The 25259-nt window shown below is 36.0% G+C and overlaps 2 protein-coding genes across 2 annotated transcripts; both read left to right on the top strand.

The window, feature by feature from the left end:
* Nucleotides 1-592: 592 nt before the first annotated feature.
* Nucleotides 593-1825, top strand: LOC145123563 (xyloglucan endotransglucosylase protein 1-like). The gene is made up of 3 exons (XM_079058773.1): nucleotides 593-913; nucleotides 1018-1211; nucleotides 1296-1825. The coding sequence occupies exons 1-3, from the start codon at nucleotides 644-646 to the stop codon at nucleotides 1690-1692; spliced, it is 861 nt and encodes a 286-aa protein (XP_078914899.1). The 5' UTR covers nucleotides 593-643; the 3' UTR covers nucleotides 1693-1825.
* Nucleotides 1826-17998: 16173 nt separating this feature from the next.
* Nucleotides 17999-19238, top strand: LOC145123642 (xyloglucan endotransglucosylase protein 1-like). Its single transcript, XM_079058849.1, has 3 exons — nucleotides 17999-18326; nucleotides 18431-18624; nucleotides 18709-19238. The coding sequence occupies exons 1-3, from the start codon at nucleotides 18057-18059 to the stop codon at nucleotides 19103-19105; spliced, it is 861 nt and encodes a 286-aa protein (XP_078914975.1). The 5' UTR covers nucleotides 17999-18056; the 3' UTR covers nucleotides 19106-19238.
* Nucleotides 19239-25259: the final 6021 nt, after the last annotated feature.

Below are 25259 nucleotides of genomic sequence, written 5' to 3' on the forward strand. Positions count from 1 at the left end.
GGGAAACCAAAATTTTGGATATAATGGACGAATTTGGTAATAATACTAAATGAAAATGAAGATGTTTGGGGAATTTGCGTACGGTTTTATCATCAATAAGTGTAACTCCGAAATGGGTAAAATATTGATAATTTTAAAAGATTTCATATATGTTTGTCGACGATATGTATTAAATCGTTAATCAGTTGGTAGTCCGTTGCTGCAGATGGTTCCCTTTACAGACATATATATAATTAGTTTTTAATAGTGTTAAATGTGATTGATAAATGTTTTAAATGCGTTTTCAAAGATTTGATTTTCCCAGCTACTAACAATTAAAACAATTTTATTTTACCTATGATGTCAACCACCGGTCCAAATATGACAAATTTGCAAATTTTGAGATGCCAGAAGTATAGAAAAAAAAACCCACCGCTCCTGCCCATGTCAAGAAGAATAATATGAGTTGGCACGCGTCAATAGATATTGGTGCATCCATTAGCCACCATGACATCCTTCAGTAACAAGGATGGTTCCTATTGAAAACTGTCAACGTAGCCACACCTATATATATAAACGATATCAGTACTACTTCCCACAAACATAACATCTCTCTCTCTCTCTCTCTCTCTCTCTCTCTCTCTCTCTCTCCATAAAAGCAATAATGGCAAAGTCGAACTCTAATCTATGTGCTGTTCTTTTAATATCAATTCTAATAGTAGCAGCATCAGCAGGAAGTTTTTACGATGACATGGACATCACTTTTGGGGGTGAACGTGCTAAAATTCTGAATGGAGGTCAGGATCTTTCACTTTCACTCGACCAATACTCTGGATCGGGTTTCCAGTCCAAGCACGAGTACCTGTTTGGAAGGTTCGACATGCAACTCAAACTAGTTTCAGGCAATTCTGCTGGCACCGTCACCACATTCTACGTGAGTACCATTGGTTGCAATCTTGAATTATATATATTGTCACTCATTTGTATTAATCTTTTAAAGGCTGATAATAACCATGTCTTTGTATTAAATCACATTAGTTGTCATCACAAGGTGCGGGTCACGATGAGATCGACTTCGAGTTCTTGGGCAACTCCACGGGAAACCCTTACACAATTCACACCAATGTGTATTCACAAGGGAAAGGAAACAAAGAACAGCAGTTCCACCTATGGTTTGACCCTACTGCAGCCTTCCACACCTATACCATCGTATGGAACAGTCTAAGAATTATGTAAGTCACGCATCCAACATAAACATTTGGTTCTCTTCCTTTCTCATGTTTTTCTACTGTTCCTAAACCTCTTTGTCTCTGCAGTTTCTTGATAGATAACATACCAGTAAGGGTGTTCAATAACAATGATGCTGCTGGAGTCCCATTTCCCAAGAGCCAACCCATGAGGGTGTATGCCAGCCTGTGGAACGCGGATGACTGGGCAACCCAAGGTGGGCGTGTGAAGACCGACTGGACTAATGCGCCTTTCACCGCGTCATACAGGAAATTCAATGCCAATGCCAACAAAGTTGGTCCCAATTCAGTATCTACAAGCTCAGAAAATGATAACCAGTCATGGAGTACCCAAGGACTTGATGCAGCTGGCCGAAACAGGATCCGATGGGTGCAAACCAAGCACATGATCTACAACTACTGCAACGACCGCAAACGGTTTCCCAATGGTATTTCAGCGGAATGCAAGAGCTCTAGATTCCTTTAAGCCTGCTTACTAACTTGATATCCATATTTTTTATTTTTTATTGATCGATTTCTGATCTTGATGATTATTTATTCTTTGATTCATTGTAAACATTCAAATTGAAATTACAAATAAATAAACAAGTATAAGATTCCGTTTTCACTTTAAAAAACACATTTTGTAACGACACACTACAATAATTGAAATTTATATAGCTTAGTTGCTCAAAATTAAAAGTCATTAGTAAAAGCATTATAATTTCTAAAACCCTTTTTCCATCGACACTACATACAAATTTCATTATGTGTAGAATTAACAACAAAAAATGATCCTGGTGGTCTATCATTGTTATCGATAGGAAACATTGTATATGGTTGAAATTTGTGCAACGGGGGAAATGTGTTTATTGAAGAAACACACACATTTACTTTATGGCACAAAGACATGGGTATACGACTCAGTGATAGATGAAGATGTTAACTTTGAAACGAAGAATTCCGAATTTGAAAAGTGTGATTATTGACTTTTGTAATAAATGTATTCCTGGAAAGCAAAAGAAAGTTACATTTGTGAAGAAGGGTAGAAACAAGGAAGAAATGTTAAAGTCCCTTATGCCTCCGTTGATTGTAACTTCATGTATGATACGTTATGGACTAGGCCTTATATTGTCATGTAGTGGTTGTCATTAGCAGGTTGATGTCAAGTCGAAGAAAAAAAATTGGGTCGGGATTAAGCGGTTGTTATGCTATTTGAAAAATTGGGTCGGGATTAAGCGGTTGTTATGCTATTTGAAAATTTTCATATTAGATTTGTGCAGAAAAAAGACTATGTCCTACGTTATTAAAACGATAGTGCATTTCACATTGCAAAGAATCTAGTGTTTCATGAAAGAAAAAATAATGTAGATGAAGTACCATTTTATCAAACAATCAATAAAGGATTGGACTCAGAACCTGAAGAATATCTTTGGTACTAAGAATCTACTAGACATGTTTAAAAAGGCAATCATATTACAGAAGTTGAATCTATGTAAAGCTTCAATTGCCTTTGAGATACTTGGAAAGATAGTTGGAAAGAAGGAAGGACTATAGAGAGATGTGGTTTACAAAGAGTAAGTTTAGGTGGCGCAAGATTGGTTGATCATCTTCCAAGTGGGAGATTGTTAGTTGAGGAGCCTGATCTACCTTTTGAGCTCATTGTCGCTATGGAGACCTCATTGTCGCTATGGAGACAGAGCATGGGCTCGTGTTACAGAGTGGCTACAAGGAAAGACTTCAGAGTAACTTTAGTTGTAAGTTGTACTAAAAAGATAAACAAGTACTATTTATGTTAAAATTAATATCCTGAATTTTAACTTTGTTACAGAATACACAAGCAAAATATGTAAACTTAAAAAAAAATACAATAATTGCATATTGGTCTCAAATAGACTTCAACATATAAGTGCTAACACGGAAATGGGTAAAAAGTTGCTAATTTAGTGAGATTTCATATATGTTTGTTGATGATCAATATTAAATTGTTAATCACTTGGTAATAAAAAAAAATCTATATATGATGTCATATAATCGCGGTTACATAGATGCTTTTTATGAAAGGTTTTTTACCGCGGGGATTATAAAATTGGCTAACTTTGCTCAATTTTTTGATAGACAAATAATTGATGCAATTCCAAAAGGAGTTAGTCTTATGAGTGTCTTTGTAGCAGAGGTTATTAAATCGGTAGGGGCCGGTGGGCGTATTTCTTCTTATCTGTTCTTTTATTTTTCTTATGTAGAAATTTTTTTCTTAATTTACTATTTTTTTCGATGTTTGAATCTTGTTGACTAATCTCGCCAATATTGAACTTGGTAAAATGAAATGATTGAATAATTGAAAAATGAGATCATTTAGGAATACACATTGATGGTTCCCTTTACCGATGGTTCCCGTACTGATGGATATATAGCCAATATATGCTTGTACGTATTTATAGATTTGAGACGTACAGAACTATTATATATCGGTTTGATACTAAATATCATGTTGTTTTTCAGACTAATCTATTGTCTTGTTACGATAGTTTCAATCTCCCGTGGAGATATCCATTATGTTCACATGGTAGATACAAGTTCATCCCATTCAAGATACCATTTTTTTCTTGGCTTCTTTAAATGAATCCATTAAATTTAAGAAAAAAAGCTATAACAAATATAAATATTAAATTATCACCTTCAAATATTCTGCAACTAGATTACGGCATCCCTCTTCTAGGTTGTAGAATGTTGTGTTGGATCCTAGCATTGATGTTTCATTTGGGTGTTACATCAAGGATTCTTATCAACTAACTTGAATTTTCTCCCGTTTTGTAGATGTCTAAATCTTACAATGGTCTTCCCAAGTCCCTTGGAACAAGCTTTCCAAATGAAGATGAAGTTCCACGATACGATCAAGGAAATGAGAGTCATGCTTCACTTCCTCCACCTCTTCCAATTATTCTCCCTAACCCACAAGTTCAAAGGCTTGAAAAGTTCAAGCTCACTCAAGCCCTATTGGCAAGTAAACACGAAGATGGGAAACTTGTGTGTGCACACGTCTTAGAGATAAAGTCACACATTGACAGGTTAAGGATGTTGGGTGTCGAGATTTCAGGTGAGTTGGCTGTTGACTGGGTTCTTCAGTCGCTTCCTGAATCATATAGTGAGTTCATTAGAGAGTACTATATGATGGACCATGACGTGACCCTCATTGATTTGACCTATTTGCTTATAGCTGCTGAATCGGCAATGATTTGGCGTGCTGATCAAGCAAATGTGTCTGGTGAATCAAACTCCCAAACTTCAATGGACATTGAAAATGGTGACATTGGAAATCCATAAAAGGTAAATTTTGAGATAGTTCCTTGTGCCATTACAAAAGAGTCCATTTGCTTCTATTGCCAAGAAAAGGGGCATTGGAGACGAAGCTGTCCTGTTTACCTGAGAGATCTAAGAGATGGGAGAGTCAAGACGTATGGCTCTACTTCAGGTAAAACCAATAACTAACTCTGTAAGTTCCTATTTTTGATTCTTGATACATGATGTGATAAGATTACATTTTGATGTTTTTGCAGGATCGAAGAAAAGAGAGGAAGCTTAAGGAAGAAGCGTGCTGAATCTGATCATGAAGAAATGGATTTCGATCGCATGGACTCAAAGATCAGATTTTTGAGCTGCTACTCTAGAGTTAGGATAGATTGATAAGAAATATGTAATAACATAGTTTTTCAGTTGAATTGCATTGTAAGGACAAATTTTTCCGCAATAAAATAAATTTTGATTTTGTCTTATTTATTTATCCTTGCAATGGTGTGTATGAAAAATTGATGTTTAATTGTTTCTATTGTTAGAAATAATGGATTTGATTCTTAATTATGTTATTTGTGGAAATGTCGAGAATTTGCCAAATAAGGGAAGATTCTCATCGCCCAAGTTTCAATTGGACAGAAACTTGGAGTCATGCAACTTGGTTGCGTGATGAATGAGAAACTTCATATTTGGAAATTAGACTAATTCTTTGACAAAATGTCAAGAGAAGGACTAGGAGATCGAGTACACTAGGTTGTGCACTGATCAATTCCACCACAAGAGTGATAAAGATATTCGTCATGATTTACTAAAGTTTAGTAAATATGGTTATACTTATAAGATTAAGTATAATTCTGAGTTGATTGAAAGAGTTTCAATCAATAGCAGAACGAATAAGAAGAATCAAGTAGGCAGAAAGATAAAAGTTTCTCTATTCTAAGAAGAAGGGAGAGTACCTTTTATTGTGTTTTATGATAAGTCTTAATGATTAAGAACCATATCTCAATTGATCCTCCAAGTGAGTCTTAGTGCATTTGTATGTCTAAGAAGAGGAATCGAGAATTGTAGAAATTGTTAAAATCAAGAAGTCAATCATACTTCGTTCCAATATCAAGTCTTAGAGTTATATTCCAAGATTGTGAATTGAGTGACAAGTCTTAAGTAGGTTTATAACACTCATCAAATGTGGAGTTTGGAAAAGGTTTTCTTATTCTTGCACATTTGAAATTGGTAAGTTGTGTTGTCTTGGATAAGACAAAGACCAACTAGGACCAATTATGTGAAGTGTTTTGTCTTGATAAGAACTACACTAACTCTTGAATATTTGTTTTGTCTAGGAAAGGTTCCTGACAAGAGAATCATATATGTCAAGAGGTCAGTGGGAGTCTCAATTGTCTTGAAAAGTTTCAAGAACAAATCAAGAATAAACCGATAGTTAATCACTAGCACACGACTTGAGGTTGGCGACCTATCGTGTTGACATAATTTTGTTTCTGCGCCATTCCAGATGAAGTAAACTATGCAATATGAGTTCTATGAATTGATTGCATAAAGGCAAGGCACCCTAATCAATGGAAAGTACATTGATAGGAAACGGTGAACTACTCAACGACTTGGAAGCAATGGTGGGCATTCGTGCTACCATGAGGCAAGGAATCGAGATTGAACAAGTTCAGTCCATATGAGTTAGATTTGTCACCAACATTGTCTTACGATTATTGTTATCACAAACTCAAATGGATAGGAACACATACACTTTAAAATCTAAGTGTCATAAGGTCTCCCTCCTTCATGAAAATGATTGTGAGGAAATGCTTTCACTAAGAAAGATTTTAAGAAGATAGCAATTGTGATAATTGTATTCTCAAATTCGATTATGATTACGGCATCCCTCTTCATAGTTCGAATTGTGAGATTTGGCAATTAGTCTGAACATCTGGGACTTAGTAACATAAATTCTGAATTGTACACACATGTGAGCTATCTAAGGAAAGGTGTATGAGCTTAAAAAGCTTAGATAAAGGCTTATCAAAGCATTAGGTATTAGAAATATGAACTTAAGGAATTCAATAAGCATTGTTTTCTAGAAGTTCAAGTGTTTTCTGAATACATGTCAAAGCTAGTGGGTGCATAAGTGTTATGCTTGTATGGAAATAATCATTGTGTTAGTGGGAGCATGATTATTATTTCAAGTATTGCGAGTTAGCAATATTAATTATAGAAAACAAAGATTAACTTGCAAAGTTGTAGGGGTTGAAAAGTTGTTTTGCTATAATTAAGGGAGAGAATATTATACTTCGTTTCAAAATCTAAAAGCTTAGATCAAGAAATGTTAATAAAATTTAGTCAAGGATACATAGCACGTTCTCAAAATTCGATTATGATTACCGCATCCCTCTTCATAGTTCGAATTGTGAGAACATGGCTAACAAAATATTATGGCAAAAGACTGATAAAGTATCATGTCTTTATGTGAGACATTATGCATCGTGTCCAATACGCTTCGGGTATAGGATCGATTGCATATGCTGTAATATTTGACCATTCTAAAATTTTCCAAATGCATAGGGCATTAAGAGGGAAAAAGGGACTAGAATCGGTTTTGACTAAAATAATTAAACAACTATCAAAGGACGATCTGAGGTTCACTGAGGATTTTTCGCTTGTGAGTAGTTGGAAGTATAGTACTGGATGGACTATATTGACATTATTATGAATAGATATGATTCTATTAAGAATGAGTTTTCATATGGCAAATATGGAAATGTTTCCATTAATGGGAGTTGGATATTAAGAAATATGTCTAGATTAGAAACTTTTATGCGAGAAGGATGTTCAAAGGAATGTACTTTGAATGTGAGACTTCACGTCTATGGAATTGTCTTGTAAGAATTTCCGATAGAATACCTTGTAATTTCATTAGCCGGGTCTTGGTGACTTTTGTGCTATGACATTACGAAAGAATCATTGCATAAAATGTTAGAATCTGACATATTCTAAAAGTGGCAAGAATTTGGTATTCTTATACTAATAATAAGGATTGGGGATTGTGAAATTAGTTTCATTGGAAAAGTTTTTCAATTGATCTATTTCACAAAGTATGGACCATAGGAAACCAAAGTGTGCATGCTTGGAGCATGGGACAATTGTGGTTATAATTCGAGTAATAAGTTGATTTTCTGAAACAGTAAACAATGAATAATGAGTAATCAATATGGTGTTTAAATAAAAGTGTTTTATTTACGCTCAAAAGTTTTGGGGCCATATAGGATTAATATTATTATTGCGTTTCACTCTGCATGTTTTGACTTCCAGAATAACTGGGTTATTCGAACCTCCACAGTCGGTCATACGATGGAAGTAGGTATGAAGGAAGATTGTCATGAATTTGTATGTAGATTGTCTAAAGTGTTTAGACATAGCACAAGTTTGCTGCAGAGTTCATGAGTGCTTTGATAAGATTAAAGTATTGGATTAAACCCACGCTCACTTGAATCACTTCATGGTTTTATCACGAGTGATTAGTGAGACGATAACATTATATATTCTTGAAACCAAGACGTGTGAGTTGTTATTTGCTGGTCGGTTGCACATTGATGATAAGTAAACGCACCAGTAACTTGGTGTTATAAAACTTATTATTGTGTGTGATTCAATTAGTAGGTGCAAGTGAGCATTTGAGTCGAAGTTTATCCATTCCTTTTACCCAAAGCGGGATAAAAGCGATATTTGTGGGCCCCTCGATGATTTAGTGATGACACCCTAAGTGCTTGGCCAAGCCGGGACTAAGTTGATGTGTTCAATTGTTGTCTTTTGTCAGTCGTCATAAATTGGAAGTCGGGAAACAATATAGAGAGAATGATTAAAATTCATGTCTTGTGTCTATACGGTATTTTGAGAATGGAGGAATATATAATCCCTTATCTAAAGGACACGCGTATCTGATAAGATCAGAGTTGACAGCGGCTTTTGAAAGCTACGATTGCTGATCAGGTTCTAAAGTTATGCAAAATAGTTATTAGACTTATCCAAGTGGGAGACTGTTGGATTAGTGTCTAAGTCCATAACTATTTTGGTATGTACTTGACCCGATTGTGAGCATGGTCCTTTTGGGTTGCCTTCACACTGGTGACTAGACAAGATGACTGTTAAGGAGAGAGGCTGGTTTATTGTTAAGAATAATAAATTGGGGTATAAATATGATTTGTTAATATATTATATGAATAATATATTAATTTGGAATCATATTATTAATTAGTATTTAATCAGAAATTAATTAGGAATTAATTTCGGGATTAAAGGAATTAATTAAAAGTACAGGGGTTGTTTTGTAATTATTTGATAGTTGAGACTTTGGGCTATTGGATCACCTTTATTAAGGCTTGAACGAAAATCCTAGAAGGATCTCGGAGTTTTCGTCCAAGGGCTTAAGGAAAGGAGTCCATGGATTTGCTTGGGCCTTAAGCTAAGGGATTAGGGTTTCCACCTTGAAACCCTAGCTAGCCTCCAGTATAAATAGCACCCTAAGGCACTAGAATTCGTCCAAGCCTTGGGAAACCCTAAAAGGGACGAATTTTAGAGCAAGATACCCTTCTCTCCTCTCTCCCATATTCATCCTTTTACCTAGTGTGTTTGTGAGCCATTAGAGGTACTACACTTGTGGTACTTGCTTTCAAGAGCTAAGGAAATTCAAGGAACTAGTTGTTATTGCTATATAACAACAAAAAAAATGTATTCTATTCTCCTTTGTGGATTTCGAAAATCATAGGAGTATTCCAGGTTTCTTTTTGTGTTCATGAAGTTGTATGTCTAATAGTGAAAACATAGATCCAATTAGGGTTGCATGCACACATAGGATTGTTTGTATAAAACCTATCACTATTAACCACATAAGCATAATGAATGGAAATTGAAAAATTTGTCCTTAGAACTTATCTGGTTGAAAATTTTCATATTAGATTTGGGTACAAAAAAGACTATGCCCTACGTTATTAAAACCATAGTGCATATCATCATGCAAAGAATCTAGTTATTTATGAAAGAACAAAATATGTGTAGATGAAGTACCACTTTATCAAACAATCAATAAGCCACTAGACTCGAAACCTGAAGAAGATCCTTGGTACTAAGAATCTAGTAGACATGTTTTCCAAGGCAATCATGTTACAGAAGTTGAATCTATGTAAAGCTTCAACTGGCTTCCAGATACTTGGAGAGATAGTTGGAAAGAAGGAAGGCCTATATAGAGATGTGGTTTACAAAGATTAGGTTTAGGTGGTGGAAGATTGGTTGATCATCTTCCAACTAGGAGATTGTGAGTTGAGGAGCCTGATCTTTCTTTCAACCACATTGTCGCTATGATGACAAAGGAATGGACTCCTGTTACGCAGTTGCAACAAGGAAAGACTTCCCGGTAACTTTAGGTGTAAGTTGTACTAAAAAAATAAAAAAGTTCTATCACTACTAGAAAACAGCCCTTTAATGACATGCGAACCATGACACACACTGATTTATGATACGTAAAAGTGTGTGCCCTAAAAATAATGTCAGCTCTCCCAAAAATTGAAGGATACAGAACACGCGTTTTTGCGTGCCGTAAAATTAGTGTACAACAAAAAGAATAAAAATAAAAAACACGGAGGGCACCTATCAAAACAAGCATGTCGCTTTGAAAATTTTTCATGAAAGAAAGACGCGCATTTTCCATCCTTAAATAACTAGGGGGGGGGGGGGGGGAATGAGATCCCTAAAAATTAAAAACCCCGTCGCCTTGTTCTCTGATCATCTCCCATTTTCCTTTTTGATGTCTATGATGCGTCTCCTCCTTCTTCTGTAAAATCATCTACCGAAGAAACCGTAATGGCGTTTTGCGGTTGTCCATCTCCCTTTCATGTTTTTGGAGCTCTGCGGCCATGGTATCAACTCCAACCTTCCTATTAACAAAATACATATTAGTGTTTAGGTTTTTAGGGTTCATTAAATCTCCTCGTTTACAAACATCATATCTTATTCTCTCTTTCTTCTTCATTAACACTCGTTCTCTCATGACTCCTCTGATTTGCCCCGCCTAAAATCTTCTCTCCATTGTTCAGCTGTGTTTGCCGGAGTAAAGGTCGTTACTGGAGACCAAAGTGAGCATTGATGTCGCCTAATCTTCTCTCCAATGTACCTGATCTCTCTGTATCTCTCGCTCTCTCTGTCTCCCTCTCACTAACTCGGTAAGAACTTATTCGCTTTATAATTATATTATTTTTTAAAAGTTTTTAGCTTTGAAATATTGATTATGATTGGAAATTGTTTTCGTTTGTTACAAAATCCGATTGTTACTTTTTAATTAGTTTGATGGGTTTTTTTGATGTTTTAGTGTTAACGTTCTTAATTTTCCATTAGGTCTGTGCTTTTTAATACGAAAAAGACTATTGATCAGTTGGGTCTCGTGTTTCAAATGTTGCATTTGTGGTAGGTAAATTGGTCTGAATACATGTCTTAATTGGAGATGGTGTATTGCTAGGGGAATTGATAAGATATGATGAAATAGTTTTTGTATTACATTTATTTAAGCATTGGAATGATTATTATTATTTGACATACTATATGTTTTTAAGTGGATTGTCTTTTTTTGTATGATATGTTATTTTATATTATGAGACATTAATTGTCATCTAATTTGAAAATTATTAAATCTACATAAAAAAATATTTTTTTAAACATTTAAAATTATGACAAGCAAAAATGTGTGTCGTCTTTCTTTATGACAAAGACTTTAATGATACGTATTGCGTGTCGTAAATGCGCGTCGTAAGGTTACGACACATAAATATGTGTCGTCTTCCTTTATGATAGACCCTTCCTTGACACGCATTTGCGTGTCATCTGTACCCTTTTATGACACGCAATTCGTATCATTAAAGGATATTTTTCTAGTAGTTTATTTATCTAAAAATTAAGGTCCGGACTTTTAACTTTGTTACAGAAGATGCAAGCACAAATGAAAACTTAATAAACATACAAAAATTGCATATTGGGCTCAAATAGACTTCAACATATAAGTTTTAACACCAAAATGGGAAAAATGTGCTAAATTAGGAAGATTTCATATATGTTTGTCGATGATCTGGTTAGCCTAATAAGATTTTGGGCTTTATTTTGTATTGGGTTTTATGATTGGGCCTTTTCGCTAGGAAACCCTAATTAGCTTGTCTATATATTATGTCTTTCCCTTTCATTGTATTTGTACTTCTCTTTGATAATAATACGAAACCCTAGTTGTTATATGTCTTTCACTTGTTAGTTTACATGGTATCAGAGCTCGGTTGATTATCTGTACTTTTTCGTTTTTGGGGAGCGAGTTACTGTTCATCGAGTTACTATTCATAGGTGTTACTGTTCACGATTCCTGTTCATCGGCGTTACTGTTCACAGCGATTACTGTTCACGGGCGTTATTGTTCACTGACGATTACTGTTCATCGGCGTTACTGTTCACCGGTACTGTTGATCACGGTTACTGTTCATCGCACTGTTCATCGGTATTGTTCACGTGCACTGTTCATTGCCACCATTTGCAATTTTGGGTATCTTTTTTTTGCTCGTTGTTGTATTCGGTTTGGTTTGATTTGTTCATTTGTCGGTTTTGAGGGTTTCGTTTCGTCTTTGTTGATTTCGAGATCTTGATCATTTTTGCTGCTACTCGTATTTACTGTTTGACTGATATTGAAATATGGCCCCAAGAGATGATTCTCTTCAGTCCATTAGTATTCAACTTGATGGCAAAAACTATGCCTATTGGAGTTATGTTATGAAAAATTTCTTGCGGGGCAAGACTATGTGGGGGATTGTTACAGGTGACAAGAAGAAACCAATAGACGAGAAGGCCGCTAATTATGCAACCTTACTGGATTCATGGGAGACTGATAACTCCAAGATCATTACTTGGATTAATAATTCTGTCATCCAGTCTATCGGTACTCAGTTGGCGAAGTATGACACGACAAAGGAGGTTTGGGATCACTTGGCTAGGTTGTATACTCAGTCTAACTTTGCAAAGCAGTATCAGTTAGAGTTTGATATTCGAGCCCTCCAACAGAACAATCTCAGTGTTCAGGAATTTTATGCAGCTATGTCAGATTTGTGGGATCAGTTAGCTCTTACAGAACCTGATGTGTTGAAGGCTTTTAAGCCTTATATTGATAGAAGGGAAGAGCAACGTTTGGTTCAGTTCTTGATGGCATTACGTTCAGATTTTCAAGGTCTGCGTGGATCAATCTTGCATCGTACACCTCTTCCCACTGTTGATTCGGTTGTTCACGAGTTGATTGCTGAAGAAACTCGTATCAAGTCTCATGCTGACAAAGCTCCCAAGACAGCCACTCCTGATGTCTTTGCTGTTTCACAACGACCCCAATCTTCAAACCAAAATCATCCCAGAGTTGCATTTCATGAGTGTGCTTTATGTAAGAAGAAGAACCATTGGAAGGCAAATTGTCCTTTGCTGAAAAGCAAGGGAAATCAGCAGCAACAACAAACAAGATCACCATCACAGTCTCAGTCTTCACAACAGAACAAGTCTTCTGGACAGTCACGTCCCTCTTTTTCATCTTTTAGGCCGCCACAGTACGCTGCTGCTACACCTTCAGTTGAGAATGAAACAGATTTCACACCACCATCATCCTTGGATCCACAGATTGTTGAGCAGTTCAGACAGTTCTTAGCTACCAATCCAACTGCCATGTCAGCTTCCATGTCTCATTCATGTCTGTCTTCATCCAACACGTCAGGTATTCCTTCATCCTTGTGGATATTGGATTCTGGTGCATCTCATCACATGTCACCACATTTTTCATCTTTTGCTTCATTATCTTCTCGTACACCTGTCTCTGTTATGTCTGCTAGTGCTACACCCATTTCAGTAGAGGGTGTTGGTTCTATTGTCACTCCTTATATATCTTTAACAGATGTGTATTACATTCCTACACTTGCTTTGAATCTTGCATTGGTCAGTCAATTGTGTAAATCTGGTTGTTGGGTCTTCTTTTCTGATTCATTCTGCTGTGTACAGGACATTCGGTCTCGGAGGGTGATTGGGATAGGCCGTAGACTTGGGGAGCTTTATGTCTTGGAGCAGCTACATGTTGTTGATGTTGCTGCATCTAGTGTCGATTTGTCGTCTTTTCGTTTAAACCCTTCACCGTCTCCTTTTTATCTTTGGCATTCTCGTTTGGGACATGTGTCATCGTCTCGTTTACAGTTTTTGGTTTCCACTGGTGTGTTAGGCTCTTTGAAATTTTGATGATATTTCTGATTGTTGTGGTTGTAAACTGGGAAAATTTTCTGCTTTACAGTTTAATAAAAGTGTCACTCATTCTGTTGCTCCCTTTTATATTGTGCATTCTGATGTGTGGGGTCCCTCTCCGATCACCTCCAAATCAGGAGCTAACTATTATGTTTCATTCATTGATGATTACACTCGTTATACGTGGGTTTATTTTACGAAGCACAGGTCTGACTTTTTCACCATATATAGTGAATTCAGAGCTCTTGTCAAGACTCAACACTCTGCTATCATAAAATGTTTTCGGTGTGATCTGGGAGGAGAATTTACCTCCAATGATTTTAAACAATTATTGGCATCTGATGGCACTATACATCAATCATCTGTACAGACTCAGCAGAATGGTGTTGCAGAAAGAAAACATCAATATCTCCTAGAAACTGCAAGATCCTTACTACTCTCTGCTCAAGTTCCCAATATGTTTTGGGGAGAAGCTGTTCATACCGCCACTTATGTTATTAATCGCATTCCTACTGCGTACACTTCGGGGAAGTCTCCTTATGAAATGTTGCTTGGACAACTCCCAGATTATTCTTCATTACGAGTGTTTGGGTGTACATGTTTTGTCTTGAAGCCTCATGTAGAGAGAGATAAGTTGTCTTCAAAATCAGCTCTTTGTGTTTTTCTGGGATATGGTATTGGTCAGAAAAGTTATCGGTGCTATGATCCTTCAAATCAGAAACTGTATGTATCTCGCAATGTCACCTTTTTGGAGCATATTCCATTCTATAGCATTCCTGTTCAGTCACATGATGCAACCCGAGAGGAGCTTCGTACTATTGATCTGTTTATCATTGACATTGATGATCCACCACATGTCACTGATCCACCACTTGCTGCTGATCCACCATATGCGGCTGATCCAGCACCTATCGTTGATCCTATGCCTGCAAATCATCAAGACCCCCCTCCATCGAGGCCTTATCGTAATAAGAAGTCCACAAAACTTCCTGACTTTGTCTATTCCTCTTACTCACCAGCTTTTGCCTCTTTTATTGCTAATGTACATCGTCTCTCTGAGCCAACATCCTACAAAGAGGCCGTTTCTGATCCCCTTTGGCAGATCGCTATGGTTGAGGAACTTGCAGCTCTTTATCAGACTCATACATGGGATCTGGTTCCGCTTCCACCCGGAAAACACACGATTGGTTGTCGTTGGGTTTATAAAATCAAAAAAAAGTCTGATGGATCCGTTGAGCGTTATAAAGCCATACTTGTTACGAAAGGGTATGCGCAAAAGTATGGTATGGATTATGAGGAGACGTTTGCTCCTGTTGCAAAAATGACGACTGTTCGCACCTTGATTGCAGTTTCTTCCATTCGCCAATGGAAGATTTATCAGATGGATGTCAAGAATGCTTTCTTGAATGGTGATCTTCATGAAGAAGTATACATGTCTCCTCCCCCTAGTATTGCTCACCGACCAGGTGAAGTTTGTAGACTTCGGAAGGCTCTATATGGCCTCAAACAAGCCCCTCGTGCTTGGTTTGAAAAAATTTCTACGGTGATTACTTCTCTTGGTTTTCAACCAAGTAACCATGATTCGGCTCTATTTATTCGATGTACGAATGCAGGTCGGATTATTCTTTCCTTATATGTCGATGACATGATTATTACTGGTGATGATCATGATGGTATAGAGTCTTTAAAGCGTGATTTGGCTCACCGTTTTGCTATGAAAGACTTGGGATTGCTTCGTTATTTCTTGGGGATTGAAGTTGCTCAATCTCCAAAGGGTTATCTTTTATCTCAAACGAAGTATATTTCAGATTTGTTTGAACGTGCACGACTCACGGATAATCGAACAGTTGATACGCCTATAGAGAGTAATGCAAAGTACTCTCCAACTGATGGTGTCCCATTATCAGATCCAAGCCTTTATCGTACCATTGTTGGGAGTTTGGTTCACCTGACTGTCACTAGACCGGATATTGCTCATGCAGTTCATGTGGTTAGCCAGTTTGTCACTGCTCCTACTATTGTTCATTGGGGAGCTGTTCTTCGTATTTTGAGATATTCACGTGGTACTCAGTTCCGCACTCTTATGTTTCCATCTTCATCCTCTCTTGAGTTGCGTGCCTATAGTGATGCAAATTGGGATAGTGATATTTATGATCGTAAGTCCACTACTGGGTATTGTGTTTTTCTTGGAGATTCATTGATATCATGGAAAAGCAAGAAACAAGATGTTGTTTCTCGATCTTCTACAGAATCTGAGTATCGAGCCATGGCTATCGCCACTTGTGAGATTGTTTGGTTGAGATGGCTTCTTGCAGATATGGGCGTTCACATCTCTCAGCCTACCCCTTTGTATTGTGATAACGAGAGTGCGATAATGATTGCCAAGAATTCAGTGTTTCATGAGCGCACAAAGCACATTGAGATTGACTGTCATTTCACACGTCATCATCTCCAGAAGGGCACTATCTCCCTTCCTTATGTTCCTTCCTCTTTGCAGATTGCTCATATTCTTATGAAGCCGTTGACTGCTCCTCGATTCCATTTTCTGTCTGACAAACTCTCAATGCTTATTGCTGTTACATTGTGAGTTTGAAGGGGATGTTAGCCTAATAAGATTTTGGGCTTTATTTTGTATTGGGTTTTATGATTGGGCCTTTTCGCTAGGAAACCCTAATTAGCTTGTCTATATATTATGTCTTTCCCTTTCATTGTATTTGTACTTCTCTTTGATAATAATACAAAACCCTAGCCGTTATATGTCTTTCACTTGTTAGTTTACAGATCTGTATTAAATCCTTAATCAACTGGAAGTCCAACGTTGATGGTTCCCTTTACGGATGGATACATAGCCAATATATTCTTGTACGTATTTATACATTTGAGACATAAGTAACTATTAGATGTTGGTTTGACACTAAATACTATGTTGTTTTCAGACTAATCTAATGTTTTGTTACGATAGTTTCAATCTCTCATGTAGATATCCATTATATTCACATGGTAGATACATGTTCATCCCATCCAAGATACCATTTTTTTCTTGGTTTCTTTCAATGAATCCGTTAAATTTAAGAAAAAAAAACTATAACAAATATAAATATTCAGTTGTCACCATTAAAAGGTTTTGACTAACGCAAATTCTTTAACTGATACAATTTTCTCTATCAAATTGCTTTTTAGATTGCAACAAATTTGAATACTCAAAAAGATAGATAATTGTAAATTTCTTAGGTACCCTCTTTAAGGAGTGTCCTCGTCCTCAAACGACATCTTCAACTTCACACCTACAGTAAATTGCAGTCACAACATCAATCCTATGAGGAATTTACTTTCCCTGCCAAATTTCAAGAACTCAATCAAGATCCCAACCTTTTCTTTTTATGACAACTTTTAATTAACATTAAGAATGTTATTGTTAAAAATAGAATTGTACATAATATAATAATGGATAGAGTATAATGAATTAAGAATACATAATCTCGAAAACCAGATGTTGGTTTCCTTCCTATATTTCTTTCTTCAATGCATGTAGAGTTGAGTTTGATCCATTTCGTATAAATCTCCCATTCCGTACAAGTGATGCTTTCATTTAAAGGGGAAGCCGAGGAGGGAGAGGGAAACCAAAATTTTGGATATAATGGACGAATTTGGTAATAATACTAAATGAAAATGAAGATGTTTGGGGAATTTGCGTACGGTTTTATCATCAATAAGTGTAACTCCGAAATGGGTAAAATATTGATAATTTTAAAAGATTTCATATATGTTTGTGGACGATATGTATTAAATCGTTAATCAGTTGGTAGTCCGTTGCTGCAGATGGTTCCCTTTACAGACATATATATAATTAGTTTTTAATAGTGTTAAATGTGATTGATAAATGTTTTAAATGCGTTTTCAAAGATTTGATTTTCCCAGCTACTAACAATTAAAACAATTTTATTTTACCTATGATGTCAACCACCGGTCCAAATATGACAAATTTGCAAATTTTGAGATGCCAGAAGTATAGAAAAAAAAACCCACCGCTCCTGCCCATGTCAAGAAGAATAATATGAGTTGGCACGCGTCAATAGATATTGGTGCATCCATTAGCCACCATGACATCCTTCAGTAACAAGGATGGTTCCTATTGAAAACTGTCAACGTAGCCACACCTATATATATAAACGATATCAGTACTACTTCCCACAAACATAACATCTCTCTCTCTCTCTCTCTCTCTCTCTCTCTCTCTCTCTCTCTCTCTCTCTCTCCATAAAAGCAATAATGGCAAAGTCGAACTCTAATCTATGTGCTGTTCTTTTAATATCAATTCTAATAGTAGCAGCATCAGCAGGAAGTTTTTACGATGACATGGACATCACTTTTGGGGGTGAACGTGCTAAAATTCTGAATGGAGGTCAGGATCTTTCACTTTCACTCGACCAATACTCTGGATCGGGTTTCCAGTCCAAGCACGAGTACCTGTTTGGAAGGTTCGACATGCAACTCAAACTAGTACCAGGCAATTCTGTTGGCACCGTCACCACATTCTACGTGAGTACCATTGGTTGCAATCTTGAATTATATATATTGTCACTCATTTGTATTAATCTTTTAAAGGCTGATAATAACCATGTCTTTGTATTAAATCACATAAGTTGTCATCACAACGTGCGGGTCACGATGAGATCGACTTCGAGTTCTTGGGCAACTCCACGGGAAACCCTTACACAATTCACACCAATGTGTATTCACAAGGGAAAGGAAACAAAGAACAGCAGTTCCACCTATGGTTTGACCCTACTGCAGCCTTCCACACCTATACCATCGTATGGAACAGTCTAAGAATTATGTAAGTCACGCATCCAACATAAACATTTGGTTCTCTTCCTTTCTCATGTTTTTCTACTGTTCCTAAACCTCTTTGTCTCTGCAGTTTCTTGATAGATAACATACCAGTAAGGGTGTTCAATAACAATGATGCTGCTGGAGTCCCATTTCCCAAGAGCCAACCCATGAGGGTGTATGCCAGCCTGTGGAACGCGGATGACTGGGCAACCCAAGGTGGGCGTGTGAAGACCGACTGGACTAATGCGCCTTTCACCGCGTCATACAGGAAATTCAATGCCAATGCCAACAAAGTTGGTCCCAATTCAGTATCTACAAGCTCAGAAAATGATAACCAGTCATGGAGTACCCAAGGACTTGATGCAGCTGGCCGAAACAGGATCCGATGGGTGCAAACCAAGCACATGATCTACAACTACTGCAACGACCGCAAACGGTTTCCCAATGGTATTTCAGCGGAATGCAAGAGCTCTAGATTCCTTTAAGCCTGCTTACTAACTTGATATCCATATTTTTTATTTTTTATTGATCGATTTCTGATCTTGATGATTATTTATTCTTTGATTCATTGTAAACATTCAAATTGAAATTACAAATAAATAAACAAGTATAAGATTCCGTTTTCACTTTAAAAAACACATTTTGTAACGACACACTACAATAATTGAAATTTATATAGCTTAGTTGCTCAAAATTAAAAGTCATTAGTAAAAGCATTATAATTTCTAAAACCCTTTTTCCATCGACACTACATACAAATTTCATTATGTGTAGAATTAACAACAAAAAATGATCCTGGTGGTCTATCATTGTTATCGATAGGAAACATTGTATATGGTTGAAATTTGTGCAACGGGGGAAATGTGTTTATTGAAGAAACACACGCATTTACTTTATGGCACAAAGACATGGGTATACGACTGAGTGATAGATGAAGATGTTAACTTTGAAACGAAGAATTCCGAATTTGAAAAGTGTGATTATTGACTTTTGTAATAAATGTATTCCTGGAAAGCAAAAGAAAGTTACATTTGTGAAGAAGGGTAGAAACAAGGAAGAAATGTTAAAGTCCCTTATGCCTCCGTTGATTGTAACTTCATGTATGATACGTTATGGACTAGGCCTTATATTGTCATGTAGTGGTTGTCATTAGCAGGTTGATGTCAAGTCGAAGAAAAAAAATTGGGTCGGGATTAAGCGGTTGTTATGCTATTTGAAAAATTGGGTCGGGATTAAGCGGTTGTTATGCTATTTGAAAATTTTCATATTAGATTTGTGTAGAAAAAAGACTATGTCCTACGTTATTAAAACGATAGTGCATTTCACATTGCAAAGAATCTAGTGTTTCATGAAAGAAAAAATAATGTAGATGAAGTACCATTTTATCAAACAATCAATAAAGGATTGGACTCAGAACCTGAAGAATATCTTTGGTACTAAGAATCTACTAGACATGTTTAAAAAGGCAATCATATTACAGAAGTTGAATCTATGTAAAGCTTCAATTGCCTTTGAGATACTTGGAAAGATAGTTGGAAAGAAGGAAGGACTATAGAGAGATGTGGTTTAGAAAGAGTAAGTTTAGGTGGCGCAAGATTGGTTGATCATCTTCCAAGTGGGAGATTGTTAGTTGAGGAGCCTGATCTACCTTTTGAGCTCATTGTCGCTATGGAGACCTCATTGTCGCTATGGAGACAGAGCATGGGCTCGTGTTACAGAGTGGCTACAAGGAAAGACTTCAGAGTAACTTTAGTTGTAAGTTGTACTAAAAAGATAAACAAGTACTATTTATGTTAAAATTAATATCCTGAATTTTAACTTTGTTACAGAATACACAAGCAAAATATGTAAACTTAAAAAAAAATACAATAATTGCATATTGGTCTCAAATAGACTTCAACATATAAGTGCTAACACGGAAATGGGTAAAAAGTTGCTAATTTAGTGAGATTTCATATATGTTTGTTGATGATCAATATTAAATTGTTAATCACTTGGTAATAAAAAAAATTCTATATATGATGTCATATAATCGCGGTTACATAGATGCTTTTTATGAAAGGTTTTTTACCGCGGGGATTATAAAATTGGCTAACTTTGCTCAATTTTTTGATAGACAAATAATTGATGCAATTCCAAAAGGAGTTAGTCTTATGAGTGTCTTTGTAGCAGAGGTTATTAAATCGGTAGGGGCCGGTGGGCGTATTTCTTCTTATCTGTTCTTTTATTTTTCTTATGTAGAAATTTTTTTCTTAATTTACTATTTTTTTCGATGTTTGAATCTTGTTGACTAATCTCGCCAATATTGAACTTGGTAAAATGAAATGATTGAATAATTGAAAAATGAGATCATTTAGGAATACACATTGATGGTTCCCTTTACCGATGGTTCCCGTACTGATGGATATATAGCCAATATATGCTTGTACGTATTTATAGATTTGAGACGTACAGAACTATTATATATCGGTTTGATACTAAATATCATGTTGTTTTTCAGACTAATCTATTGTCTTGTTACGATAGTTTCAATCTCCCGTGGAGATATCCATTATGTTCACATGGTAGATACAAGTTCATCCCATTCAAGATACCATTTTTTTCTTGGCTTCTTTAAATGAATCCATTAAATTTAAGAAAAAAAACTATAACAAATATAAATATTAAATTATCACCTTCAAATATTCTGCAACTAGATTACGACATCCCTCTTCTAGGTTGTAGAATGTTGTGTTGGATCCTAGCATTGATGTTTCATTTGGGTGTTACATCAAGGATTCTTATCAACTAACTTGAATTTTCTCCCGTTTTGTAGATGTCTAAATCTTACAATGGTCTTCCCAAGTCCCTTGGAACAAGCTTTCCAAATGAAGATGAAGTTCCACGATACGATCAAGGAAATGAGAGTCATGCTTCACTTCCTCCACCTCTTCCAATTATTCTCCCTAACCCACAAGTTCAAAGGCTTGAAAAGTTCAAGCTCACTCAAGCCCTATTGGCAAGTAAACACGAAGATGGGAAACTTGTGTGTGCACACGTCTTAGAGATAAAGTCACACATTGACAGGTTAAGGATGTTGGGTGTCGAGATTTCAGGTGAGTTGGCTGTTGACTGGGTTCTTCAGTCGCTTCCTGAATCATATAGTGAGTTCATTAGAGAGTACTATATGATGGACCATGACGTGACCCTCATTGATTTGAGCTATTTGCTTATAGCTGCTGAATCGGCAATGATTTGGCGTGCTGATCAAGCAAATGTGTCTGGTGAATCAAACTCCCAAACTTCAATGGACATTGAAAATGGTGACATTGGAAATCCATAAAAGGTAAATTTTGAGATAGTTCCTTGTGCCATTACAAAAGAGTCCATTTGCTTCTATTGCCAAGAAAAGGGGCATTGGAGACGAAGCTGTCCTGTTTACCTGAGAGATCTAAGAGATGGGAGAGTCAAGACGTATGGCTCTACTTCAGGTAAAACCAATAACTAACTCTGTAAGTTCCTATTTTTGATTCTTGATACATGATGTGATAAGATTACATTTTGATGTTTTTGCAGGATCGAAGAAAAGAGAGGAAGCTTAAGGAAGAAGCCTGCTGAATCTGATCATGAAGAAATGGATTTCGATCGCATGGACTCAAAGATCAGATTTTTGAGCTGCTACTCTAGAGTTAGGATAGATTGATAAGAAATATGTAATAACATAGTTTTTCAGTTGAATTGCATTGTAAGGACAAATTTTTCCGCAATAAAATAAATTTTGATTTTGTCTTATTTATTTATCCTTGCAATGGTGTGTATGAAAAATTGATGTTTAATTGTTTCTATTGTTAGCAATAATGGATTTGATTCTTAATTATGTTATTTGTGGAAATGTCGAGAATTTGCCAAATAAGGGAAGATTCTCATCGCCCAAGTTTCAATTGGACAGAAACTTGGAGTCATGCAACTTGGTTGCGTGATGAATGAGAAACTTCATATTTGGAAATTAGACTAATTCTTTGACAAAATGTCAAGAGAAGGACTAGGAGATCGAGTACACTAGGTTGTGCATTGATCAATTCCACCACAAGAGTGATAAAGATATTCGTCATGATTTACTAAAGTTTAGTAAATATGGTTATACTTATAAGATTAAGTATAATTTTGAGTTGATTGAAAGAGTTTCAATCAATAGCAGAACGAATAAGAAGAATCAAGTAGGCAGAAAGATAAAAGTTTCTCTATTCTAAGAAGAAGGGAGAGTACCTTTTATTGTGTTTTATGATAAGTCTTAATGATTAAGAACCATATCTCAATTGATCCTCCAAGTGAGTCTTAGTGCATTTGTATGTCTAAGAAGAGGAATCGAGAATTGTAGAAATTGTTAAAATCAAGAAGTCAATCATACTTCGTTCCAATATCAAGTCTTAGAGTTATATTCCAAGATTGTGAATTGAGTAACAAGTCTTAAGTAGGTTTATAACACTCATCAAATGTGGAGTTTGGAAAAGGTTTTCTTATTCTTGCACATTTGAAATTGGTAAGTTGTGTTGTCTTGGATAAGACAAAGACCAACTAGGACCAATTATGTGAAGTGTTTTGTCTTGATAAGAACTACACTAACTCTTGAATATTTGTTTTGTCTAGGAAAGGTTCCTGACAAGAGAATCATATATGTCAAGAGGTCAGTGGGAGTCTCAATTGTCTTGAAAAGTTTCAAGAACAAATCAAGAATAAACCGATAGTTAATCACTAGCACACGACTTGAGGTTGGCGACCTATCGTGTTGACATAATTTTGTTTCTGCGCCATTCCAGATGAAGTAAACTATGCAATATGAGTTCTATGAATTGATTGCATAAAGGAAAGGCACCCTAATCAATGGAAAGTACATTGATAGGAAACGGTGAACTACTCAACGACTTGGAAGCAATGGTGGGCATTCGTGCTACCATGAGGCAAGGAATCGAGATTGAACAAGTTCAGTCCATATGAGTTAGATTTGTCACCAACATTGTCTTACGATTATTGTTATCACAAACTCAAATGGATAGGAACACATACGCTTTAAAATCTAAGTGTCATAAGGTCTCCCTCCTTCATGAAAATGATTGTGAGGAAATGCTTTCACTAAGAAAGATTTTAAGAAGATAGCAATTGTGATAATTGTATTCTCAAATTCGATTATGATTACGACATCCCTCTTCATAGTTCGAATTGTGAGATTTGGCAATTAGTCTGAACATCTGGGACTTAGTAACATAAATTCTTAATTGTACACACATGTGAGCTATCTAAGGAAAGGTGTATGAGCTTAAAAAGCTTAGATAAAGGCTTATCAAAGCATTAGGTATTAGAAATATGAACTTAAGGAATTCAATAAGCATTGTTTTCTAGAAGTTCAAGTGTTTTCTGAATACATGTCAAAGCTAGTGGGTGCATAAGTGTTATGCTTGTATGGAAATAATCATTGTGTTAGTGGGAGCATGATTATTATTTCAAGTATTGCGAGTTAGCAATATTAACTATAGAAAACAAAGATTAACTTGCAAAGTTGTAGGGGTTGAAAAGTTGTTTTGCTATAATTAAGGGAGAGAATATTATACTTCGTTTCAAAATCTAAAAGCTTAGATCAAGAAATGTTAATAAAATTTAGTCAAGGATACATAGCACGTTCTCAAAATTCGATTATGATTACCGCATCCCTCTTCATAGTTCGAATTGTGAGAACATGGCTAACAAAATATTATGGCAAAAGACTGATAAAGTATCATGTCTTTATGTGAGACATTATGCATCGTGTCCAATACGCTTCGGGTATAGGATCGATTGCATATGCTGTAATATTTGACCATTCTAAAATTTTCCAAATGCATAGGGCATTAAGAGGGAAAAAGGGACTAGAATCGGTTTTGACTAAAATAATTAAACAACTATCAAAGGACGATCTGAGGTTCACTGAGGATTTTTCGCTTGTGAGTAGTTGGAAGTATAGTACTGGATGGACTATATTGACATTATTATGAATAGATATGATTCTATTAAGAATGAGTTTTCATATGGCAAATATGGAAATGTTTCCATTAATGGGAGTTGGATATTAAGAAATATGTCTAGATTAGAAACTTTTATGCGAGAAGGATGTTCAAAGGAATGTACTTTGAATGTGAGACTTCACGTCTATGGAATTGTCTTGTAAGAATTTCCGATAGAATACCTTGTAATTTCATTAGCCGGGTCTTGGTGACTTTTGTGCTATGACATTACGAAAGAATCATTGCATAAAATGTTAGAATCTGACATATTCTAAAAGTGGCAAGAATTTGGTATTCTTATACTAATAATAAGGATTGGGGATTGTGAAATTAGTTTCATTGGAAAAGTTTTTCAATTGATCTATTTCACAAAGTATGGACCATAGGAAACCAAAGTGTGCATGCTTGGAGCATGGGACAATTGTGGTTATAATTCGAGTAATAAGTTGATTTTCTGAAACAGTAAACAATGAATAATGAGTAATCAATATGGTGTTTAAATAAAAGTGTTTTATTTACGCTCAAAAGTTTTGGGGCCATATAGGATTAATATTATTATTGCGTTTCACTCTGCATGTTTTGACTTCCAGAATAACTGGGTTATTCGAACCTCCACAATCGGTCA

Source organism: Lactuca virosa, chromosome 7, assembly GCF_052849685.1.
Source record: "Lactuca virosa cultivar CGN04683 chromosome 7, Lactuca_virosa_CGN04683_v6, whole genome shotgun sequence".
NCBI classification, from domain to species: Eukaryota; Viridiplantae; Streptophyta; class Magnoliopsida; order Asterales; family Asteraceae; genus Lactuca; species Lactuca virosa.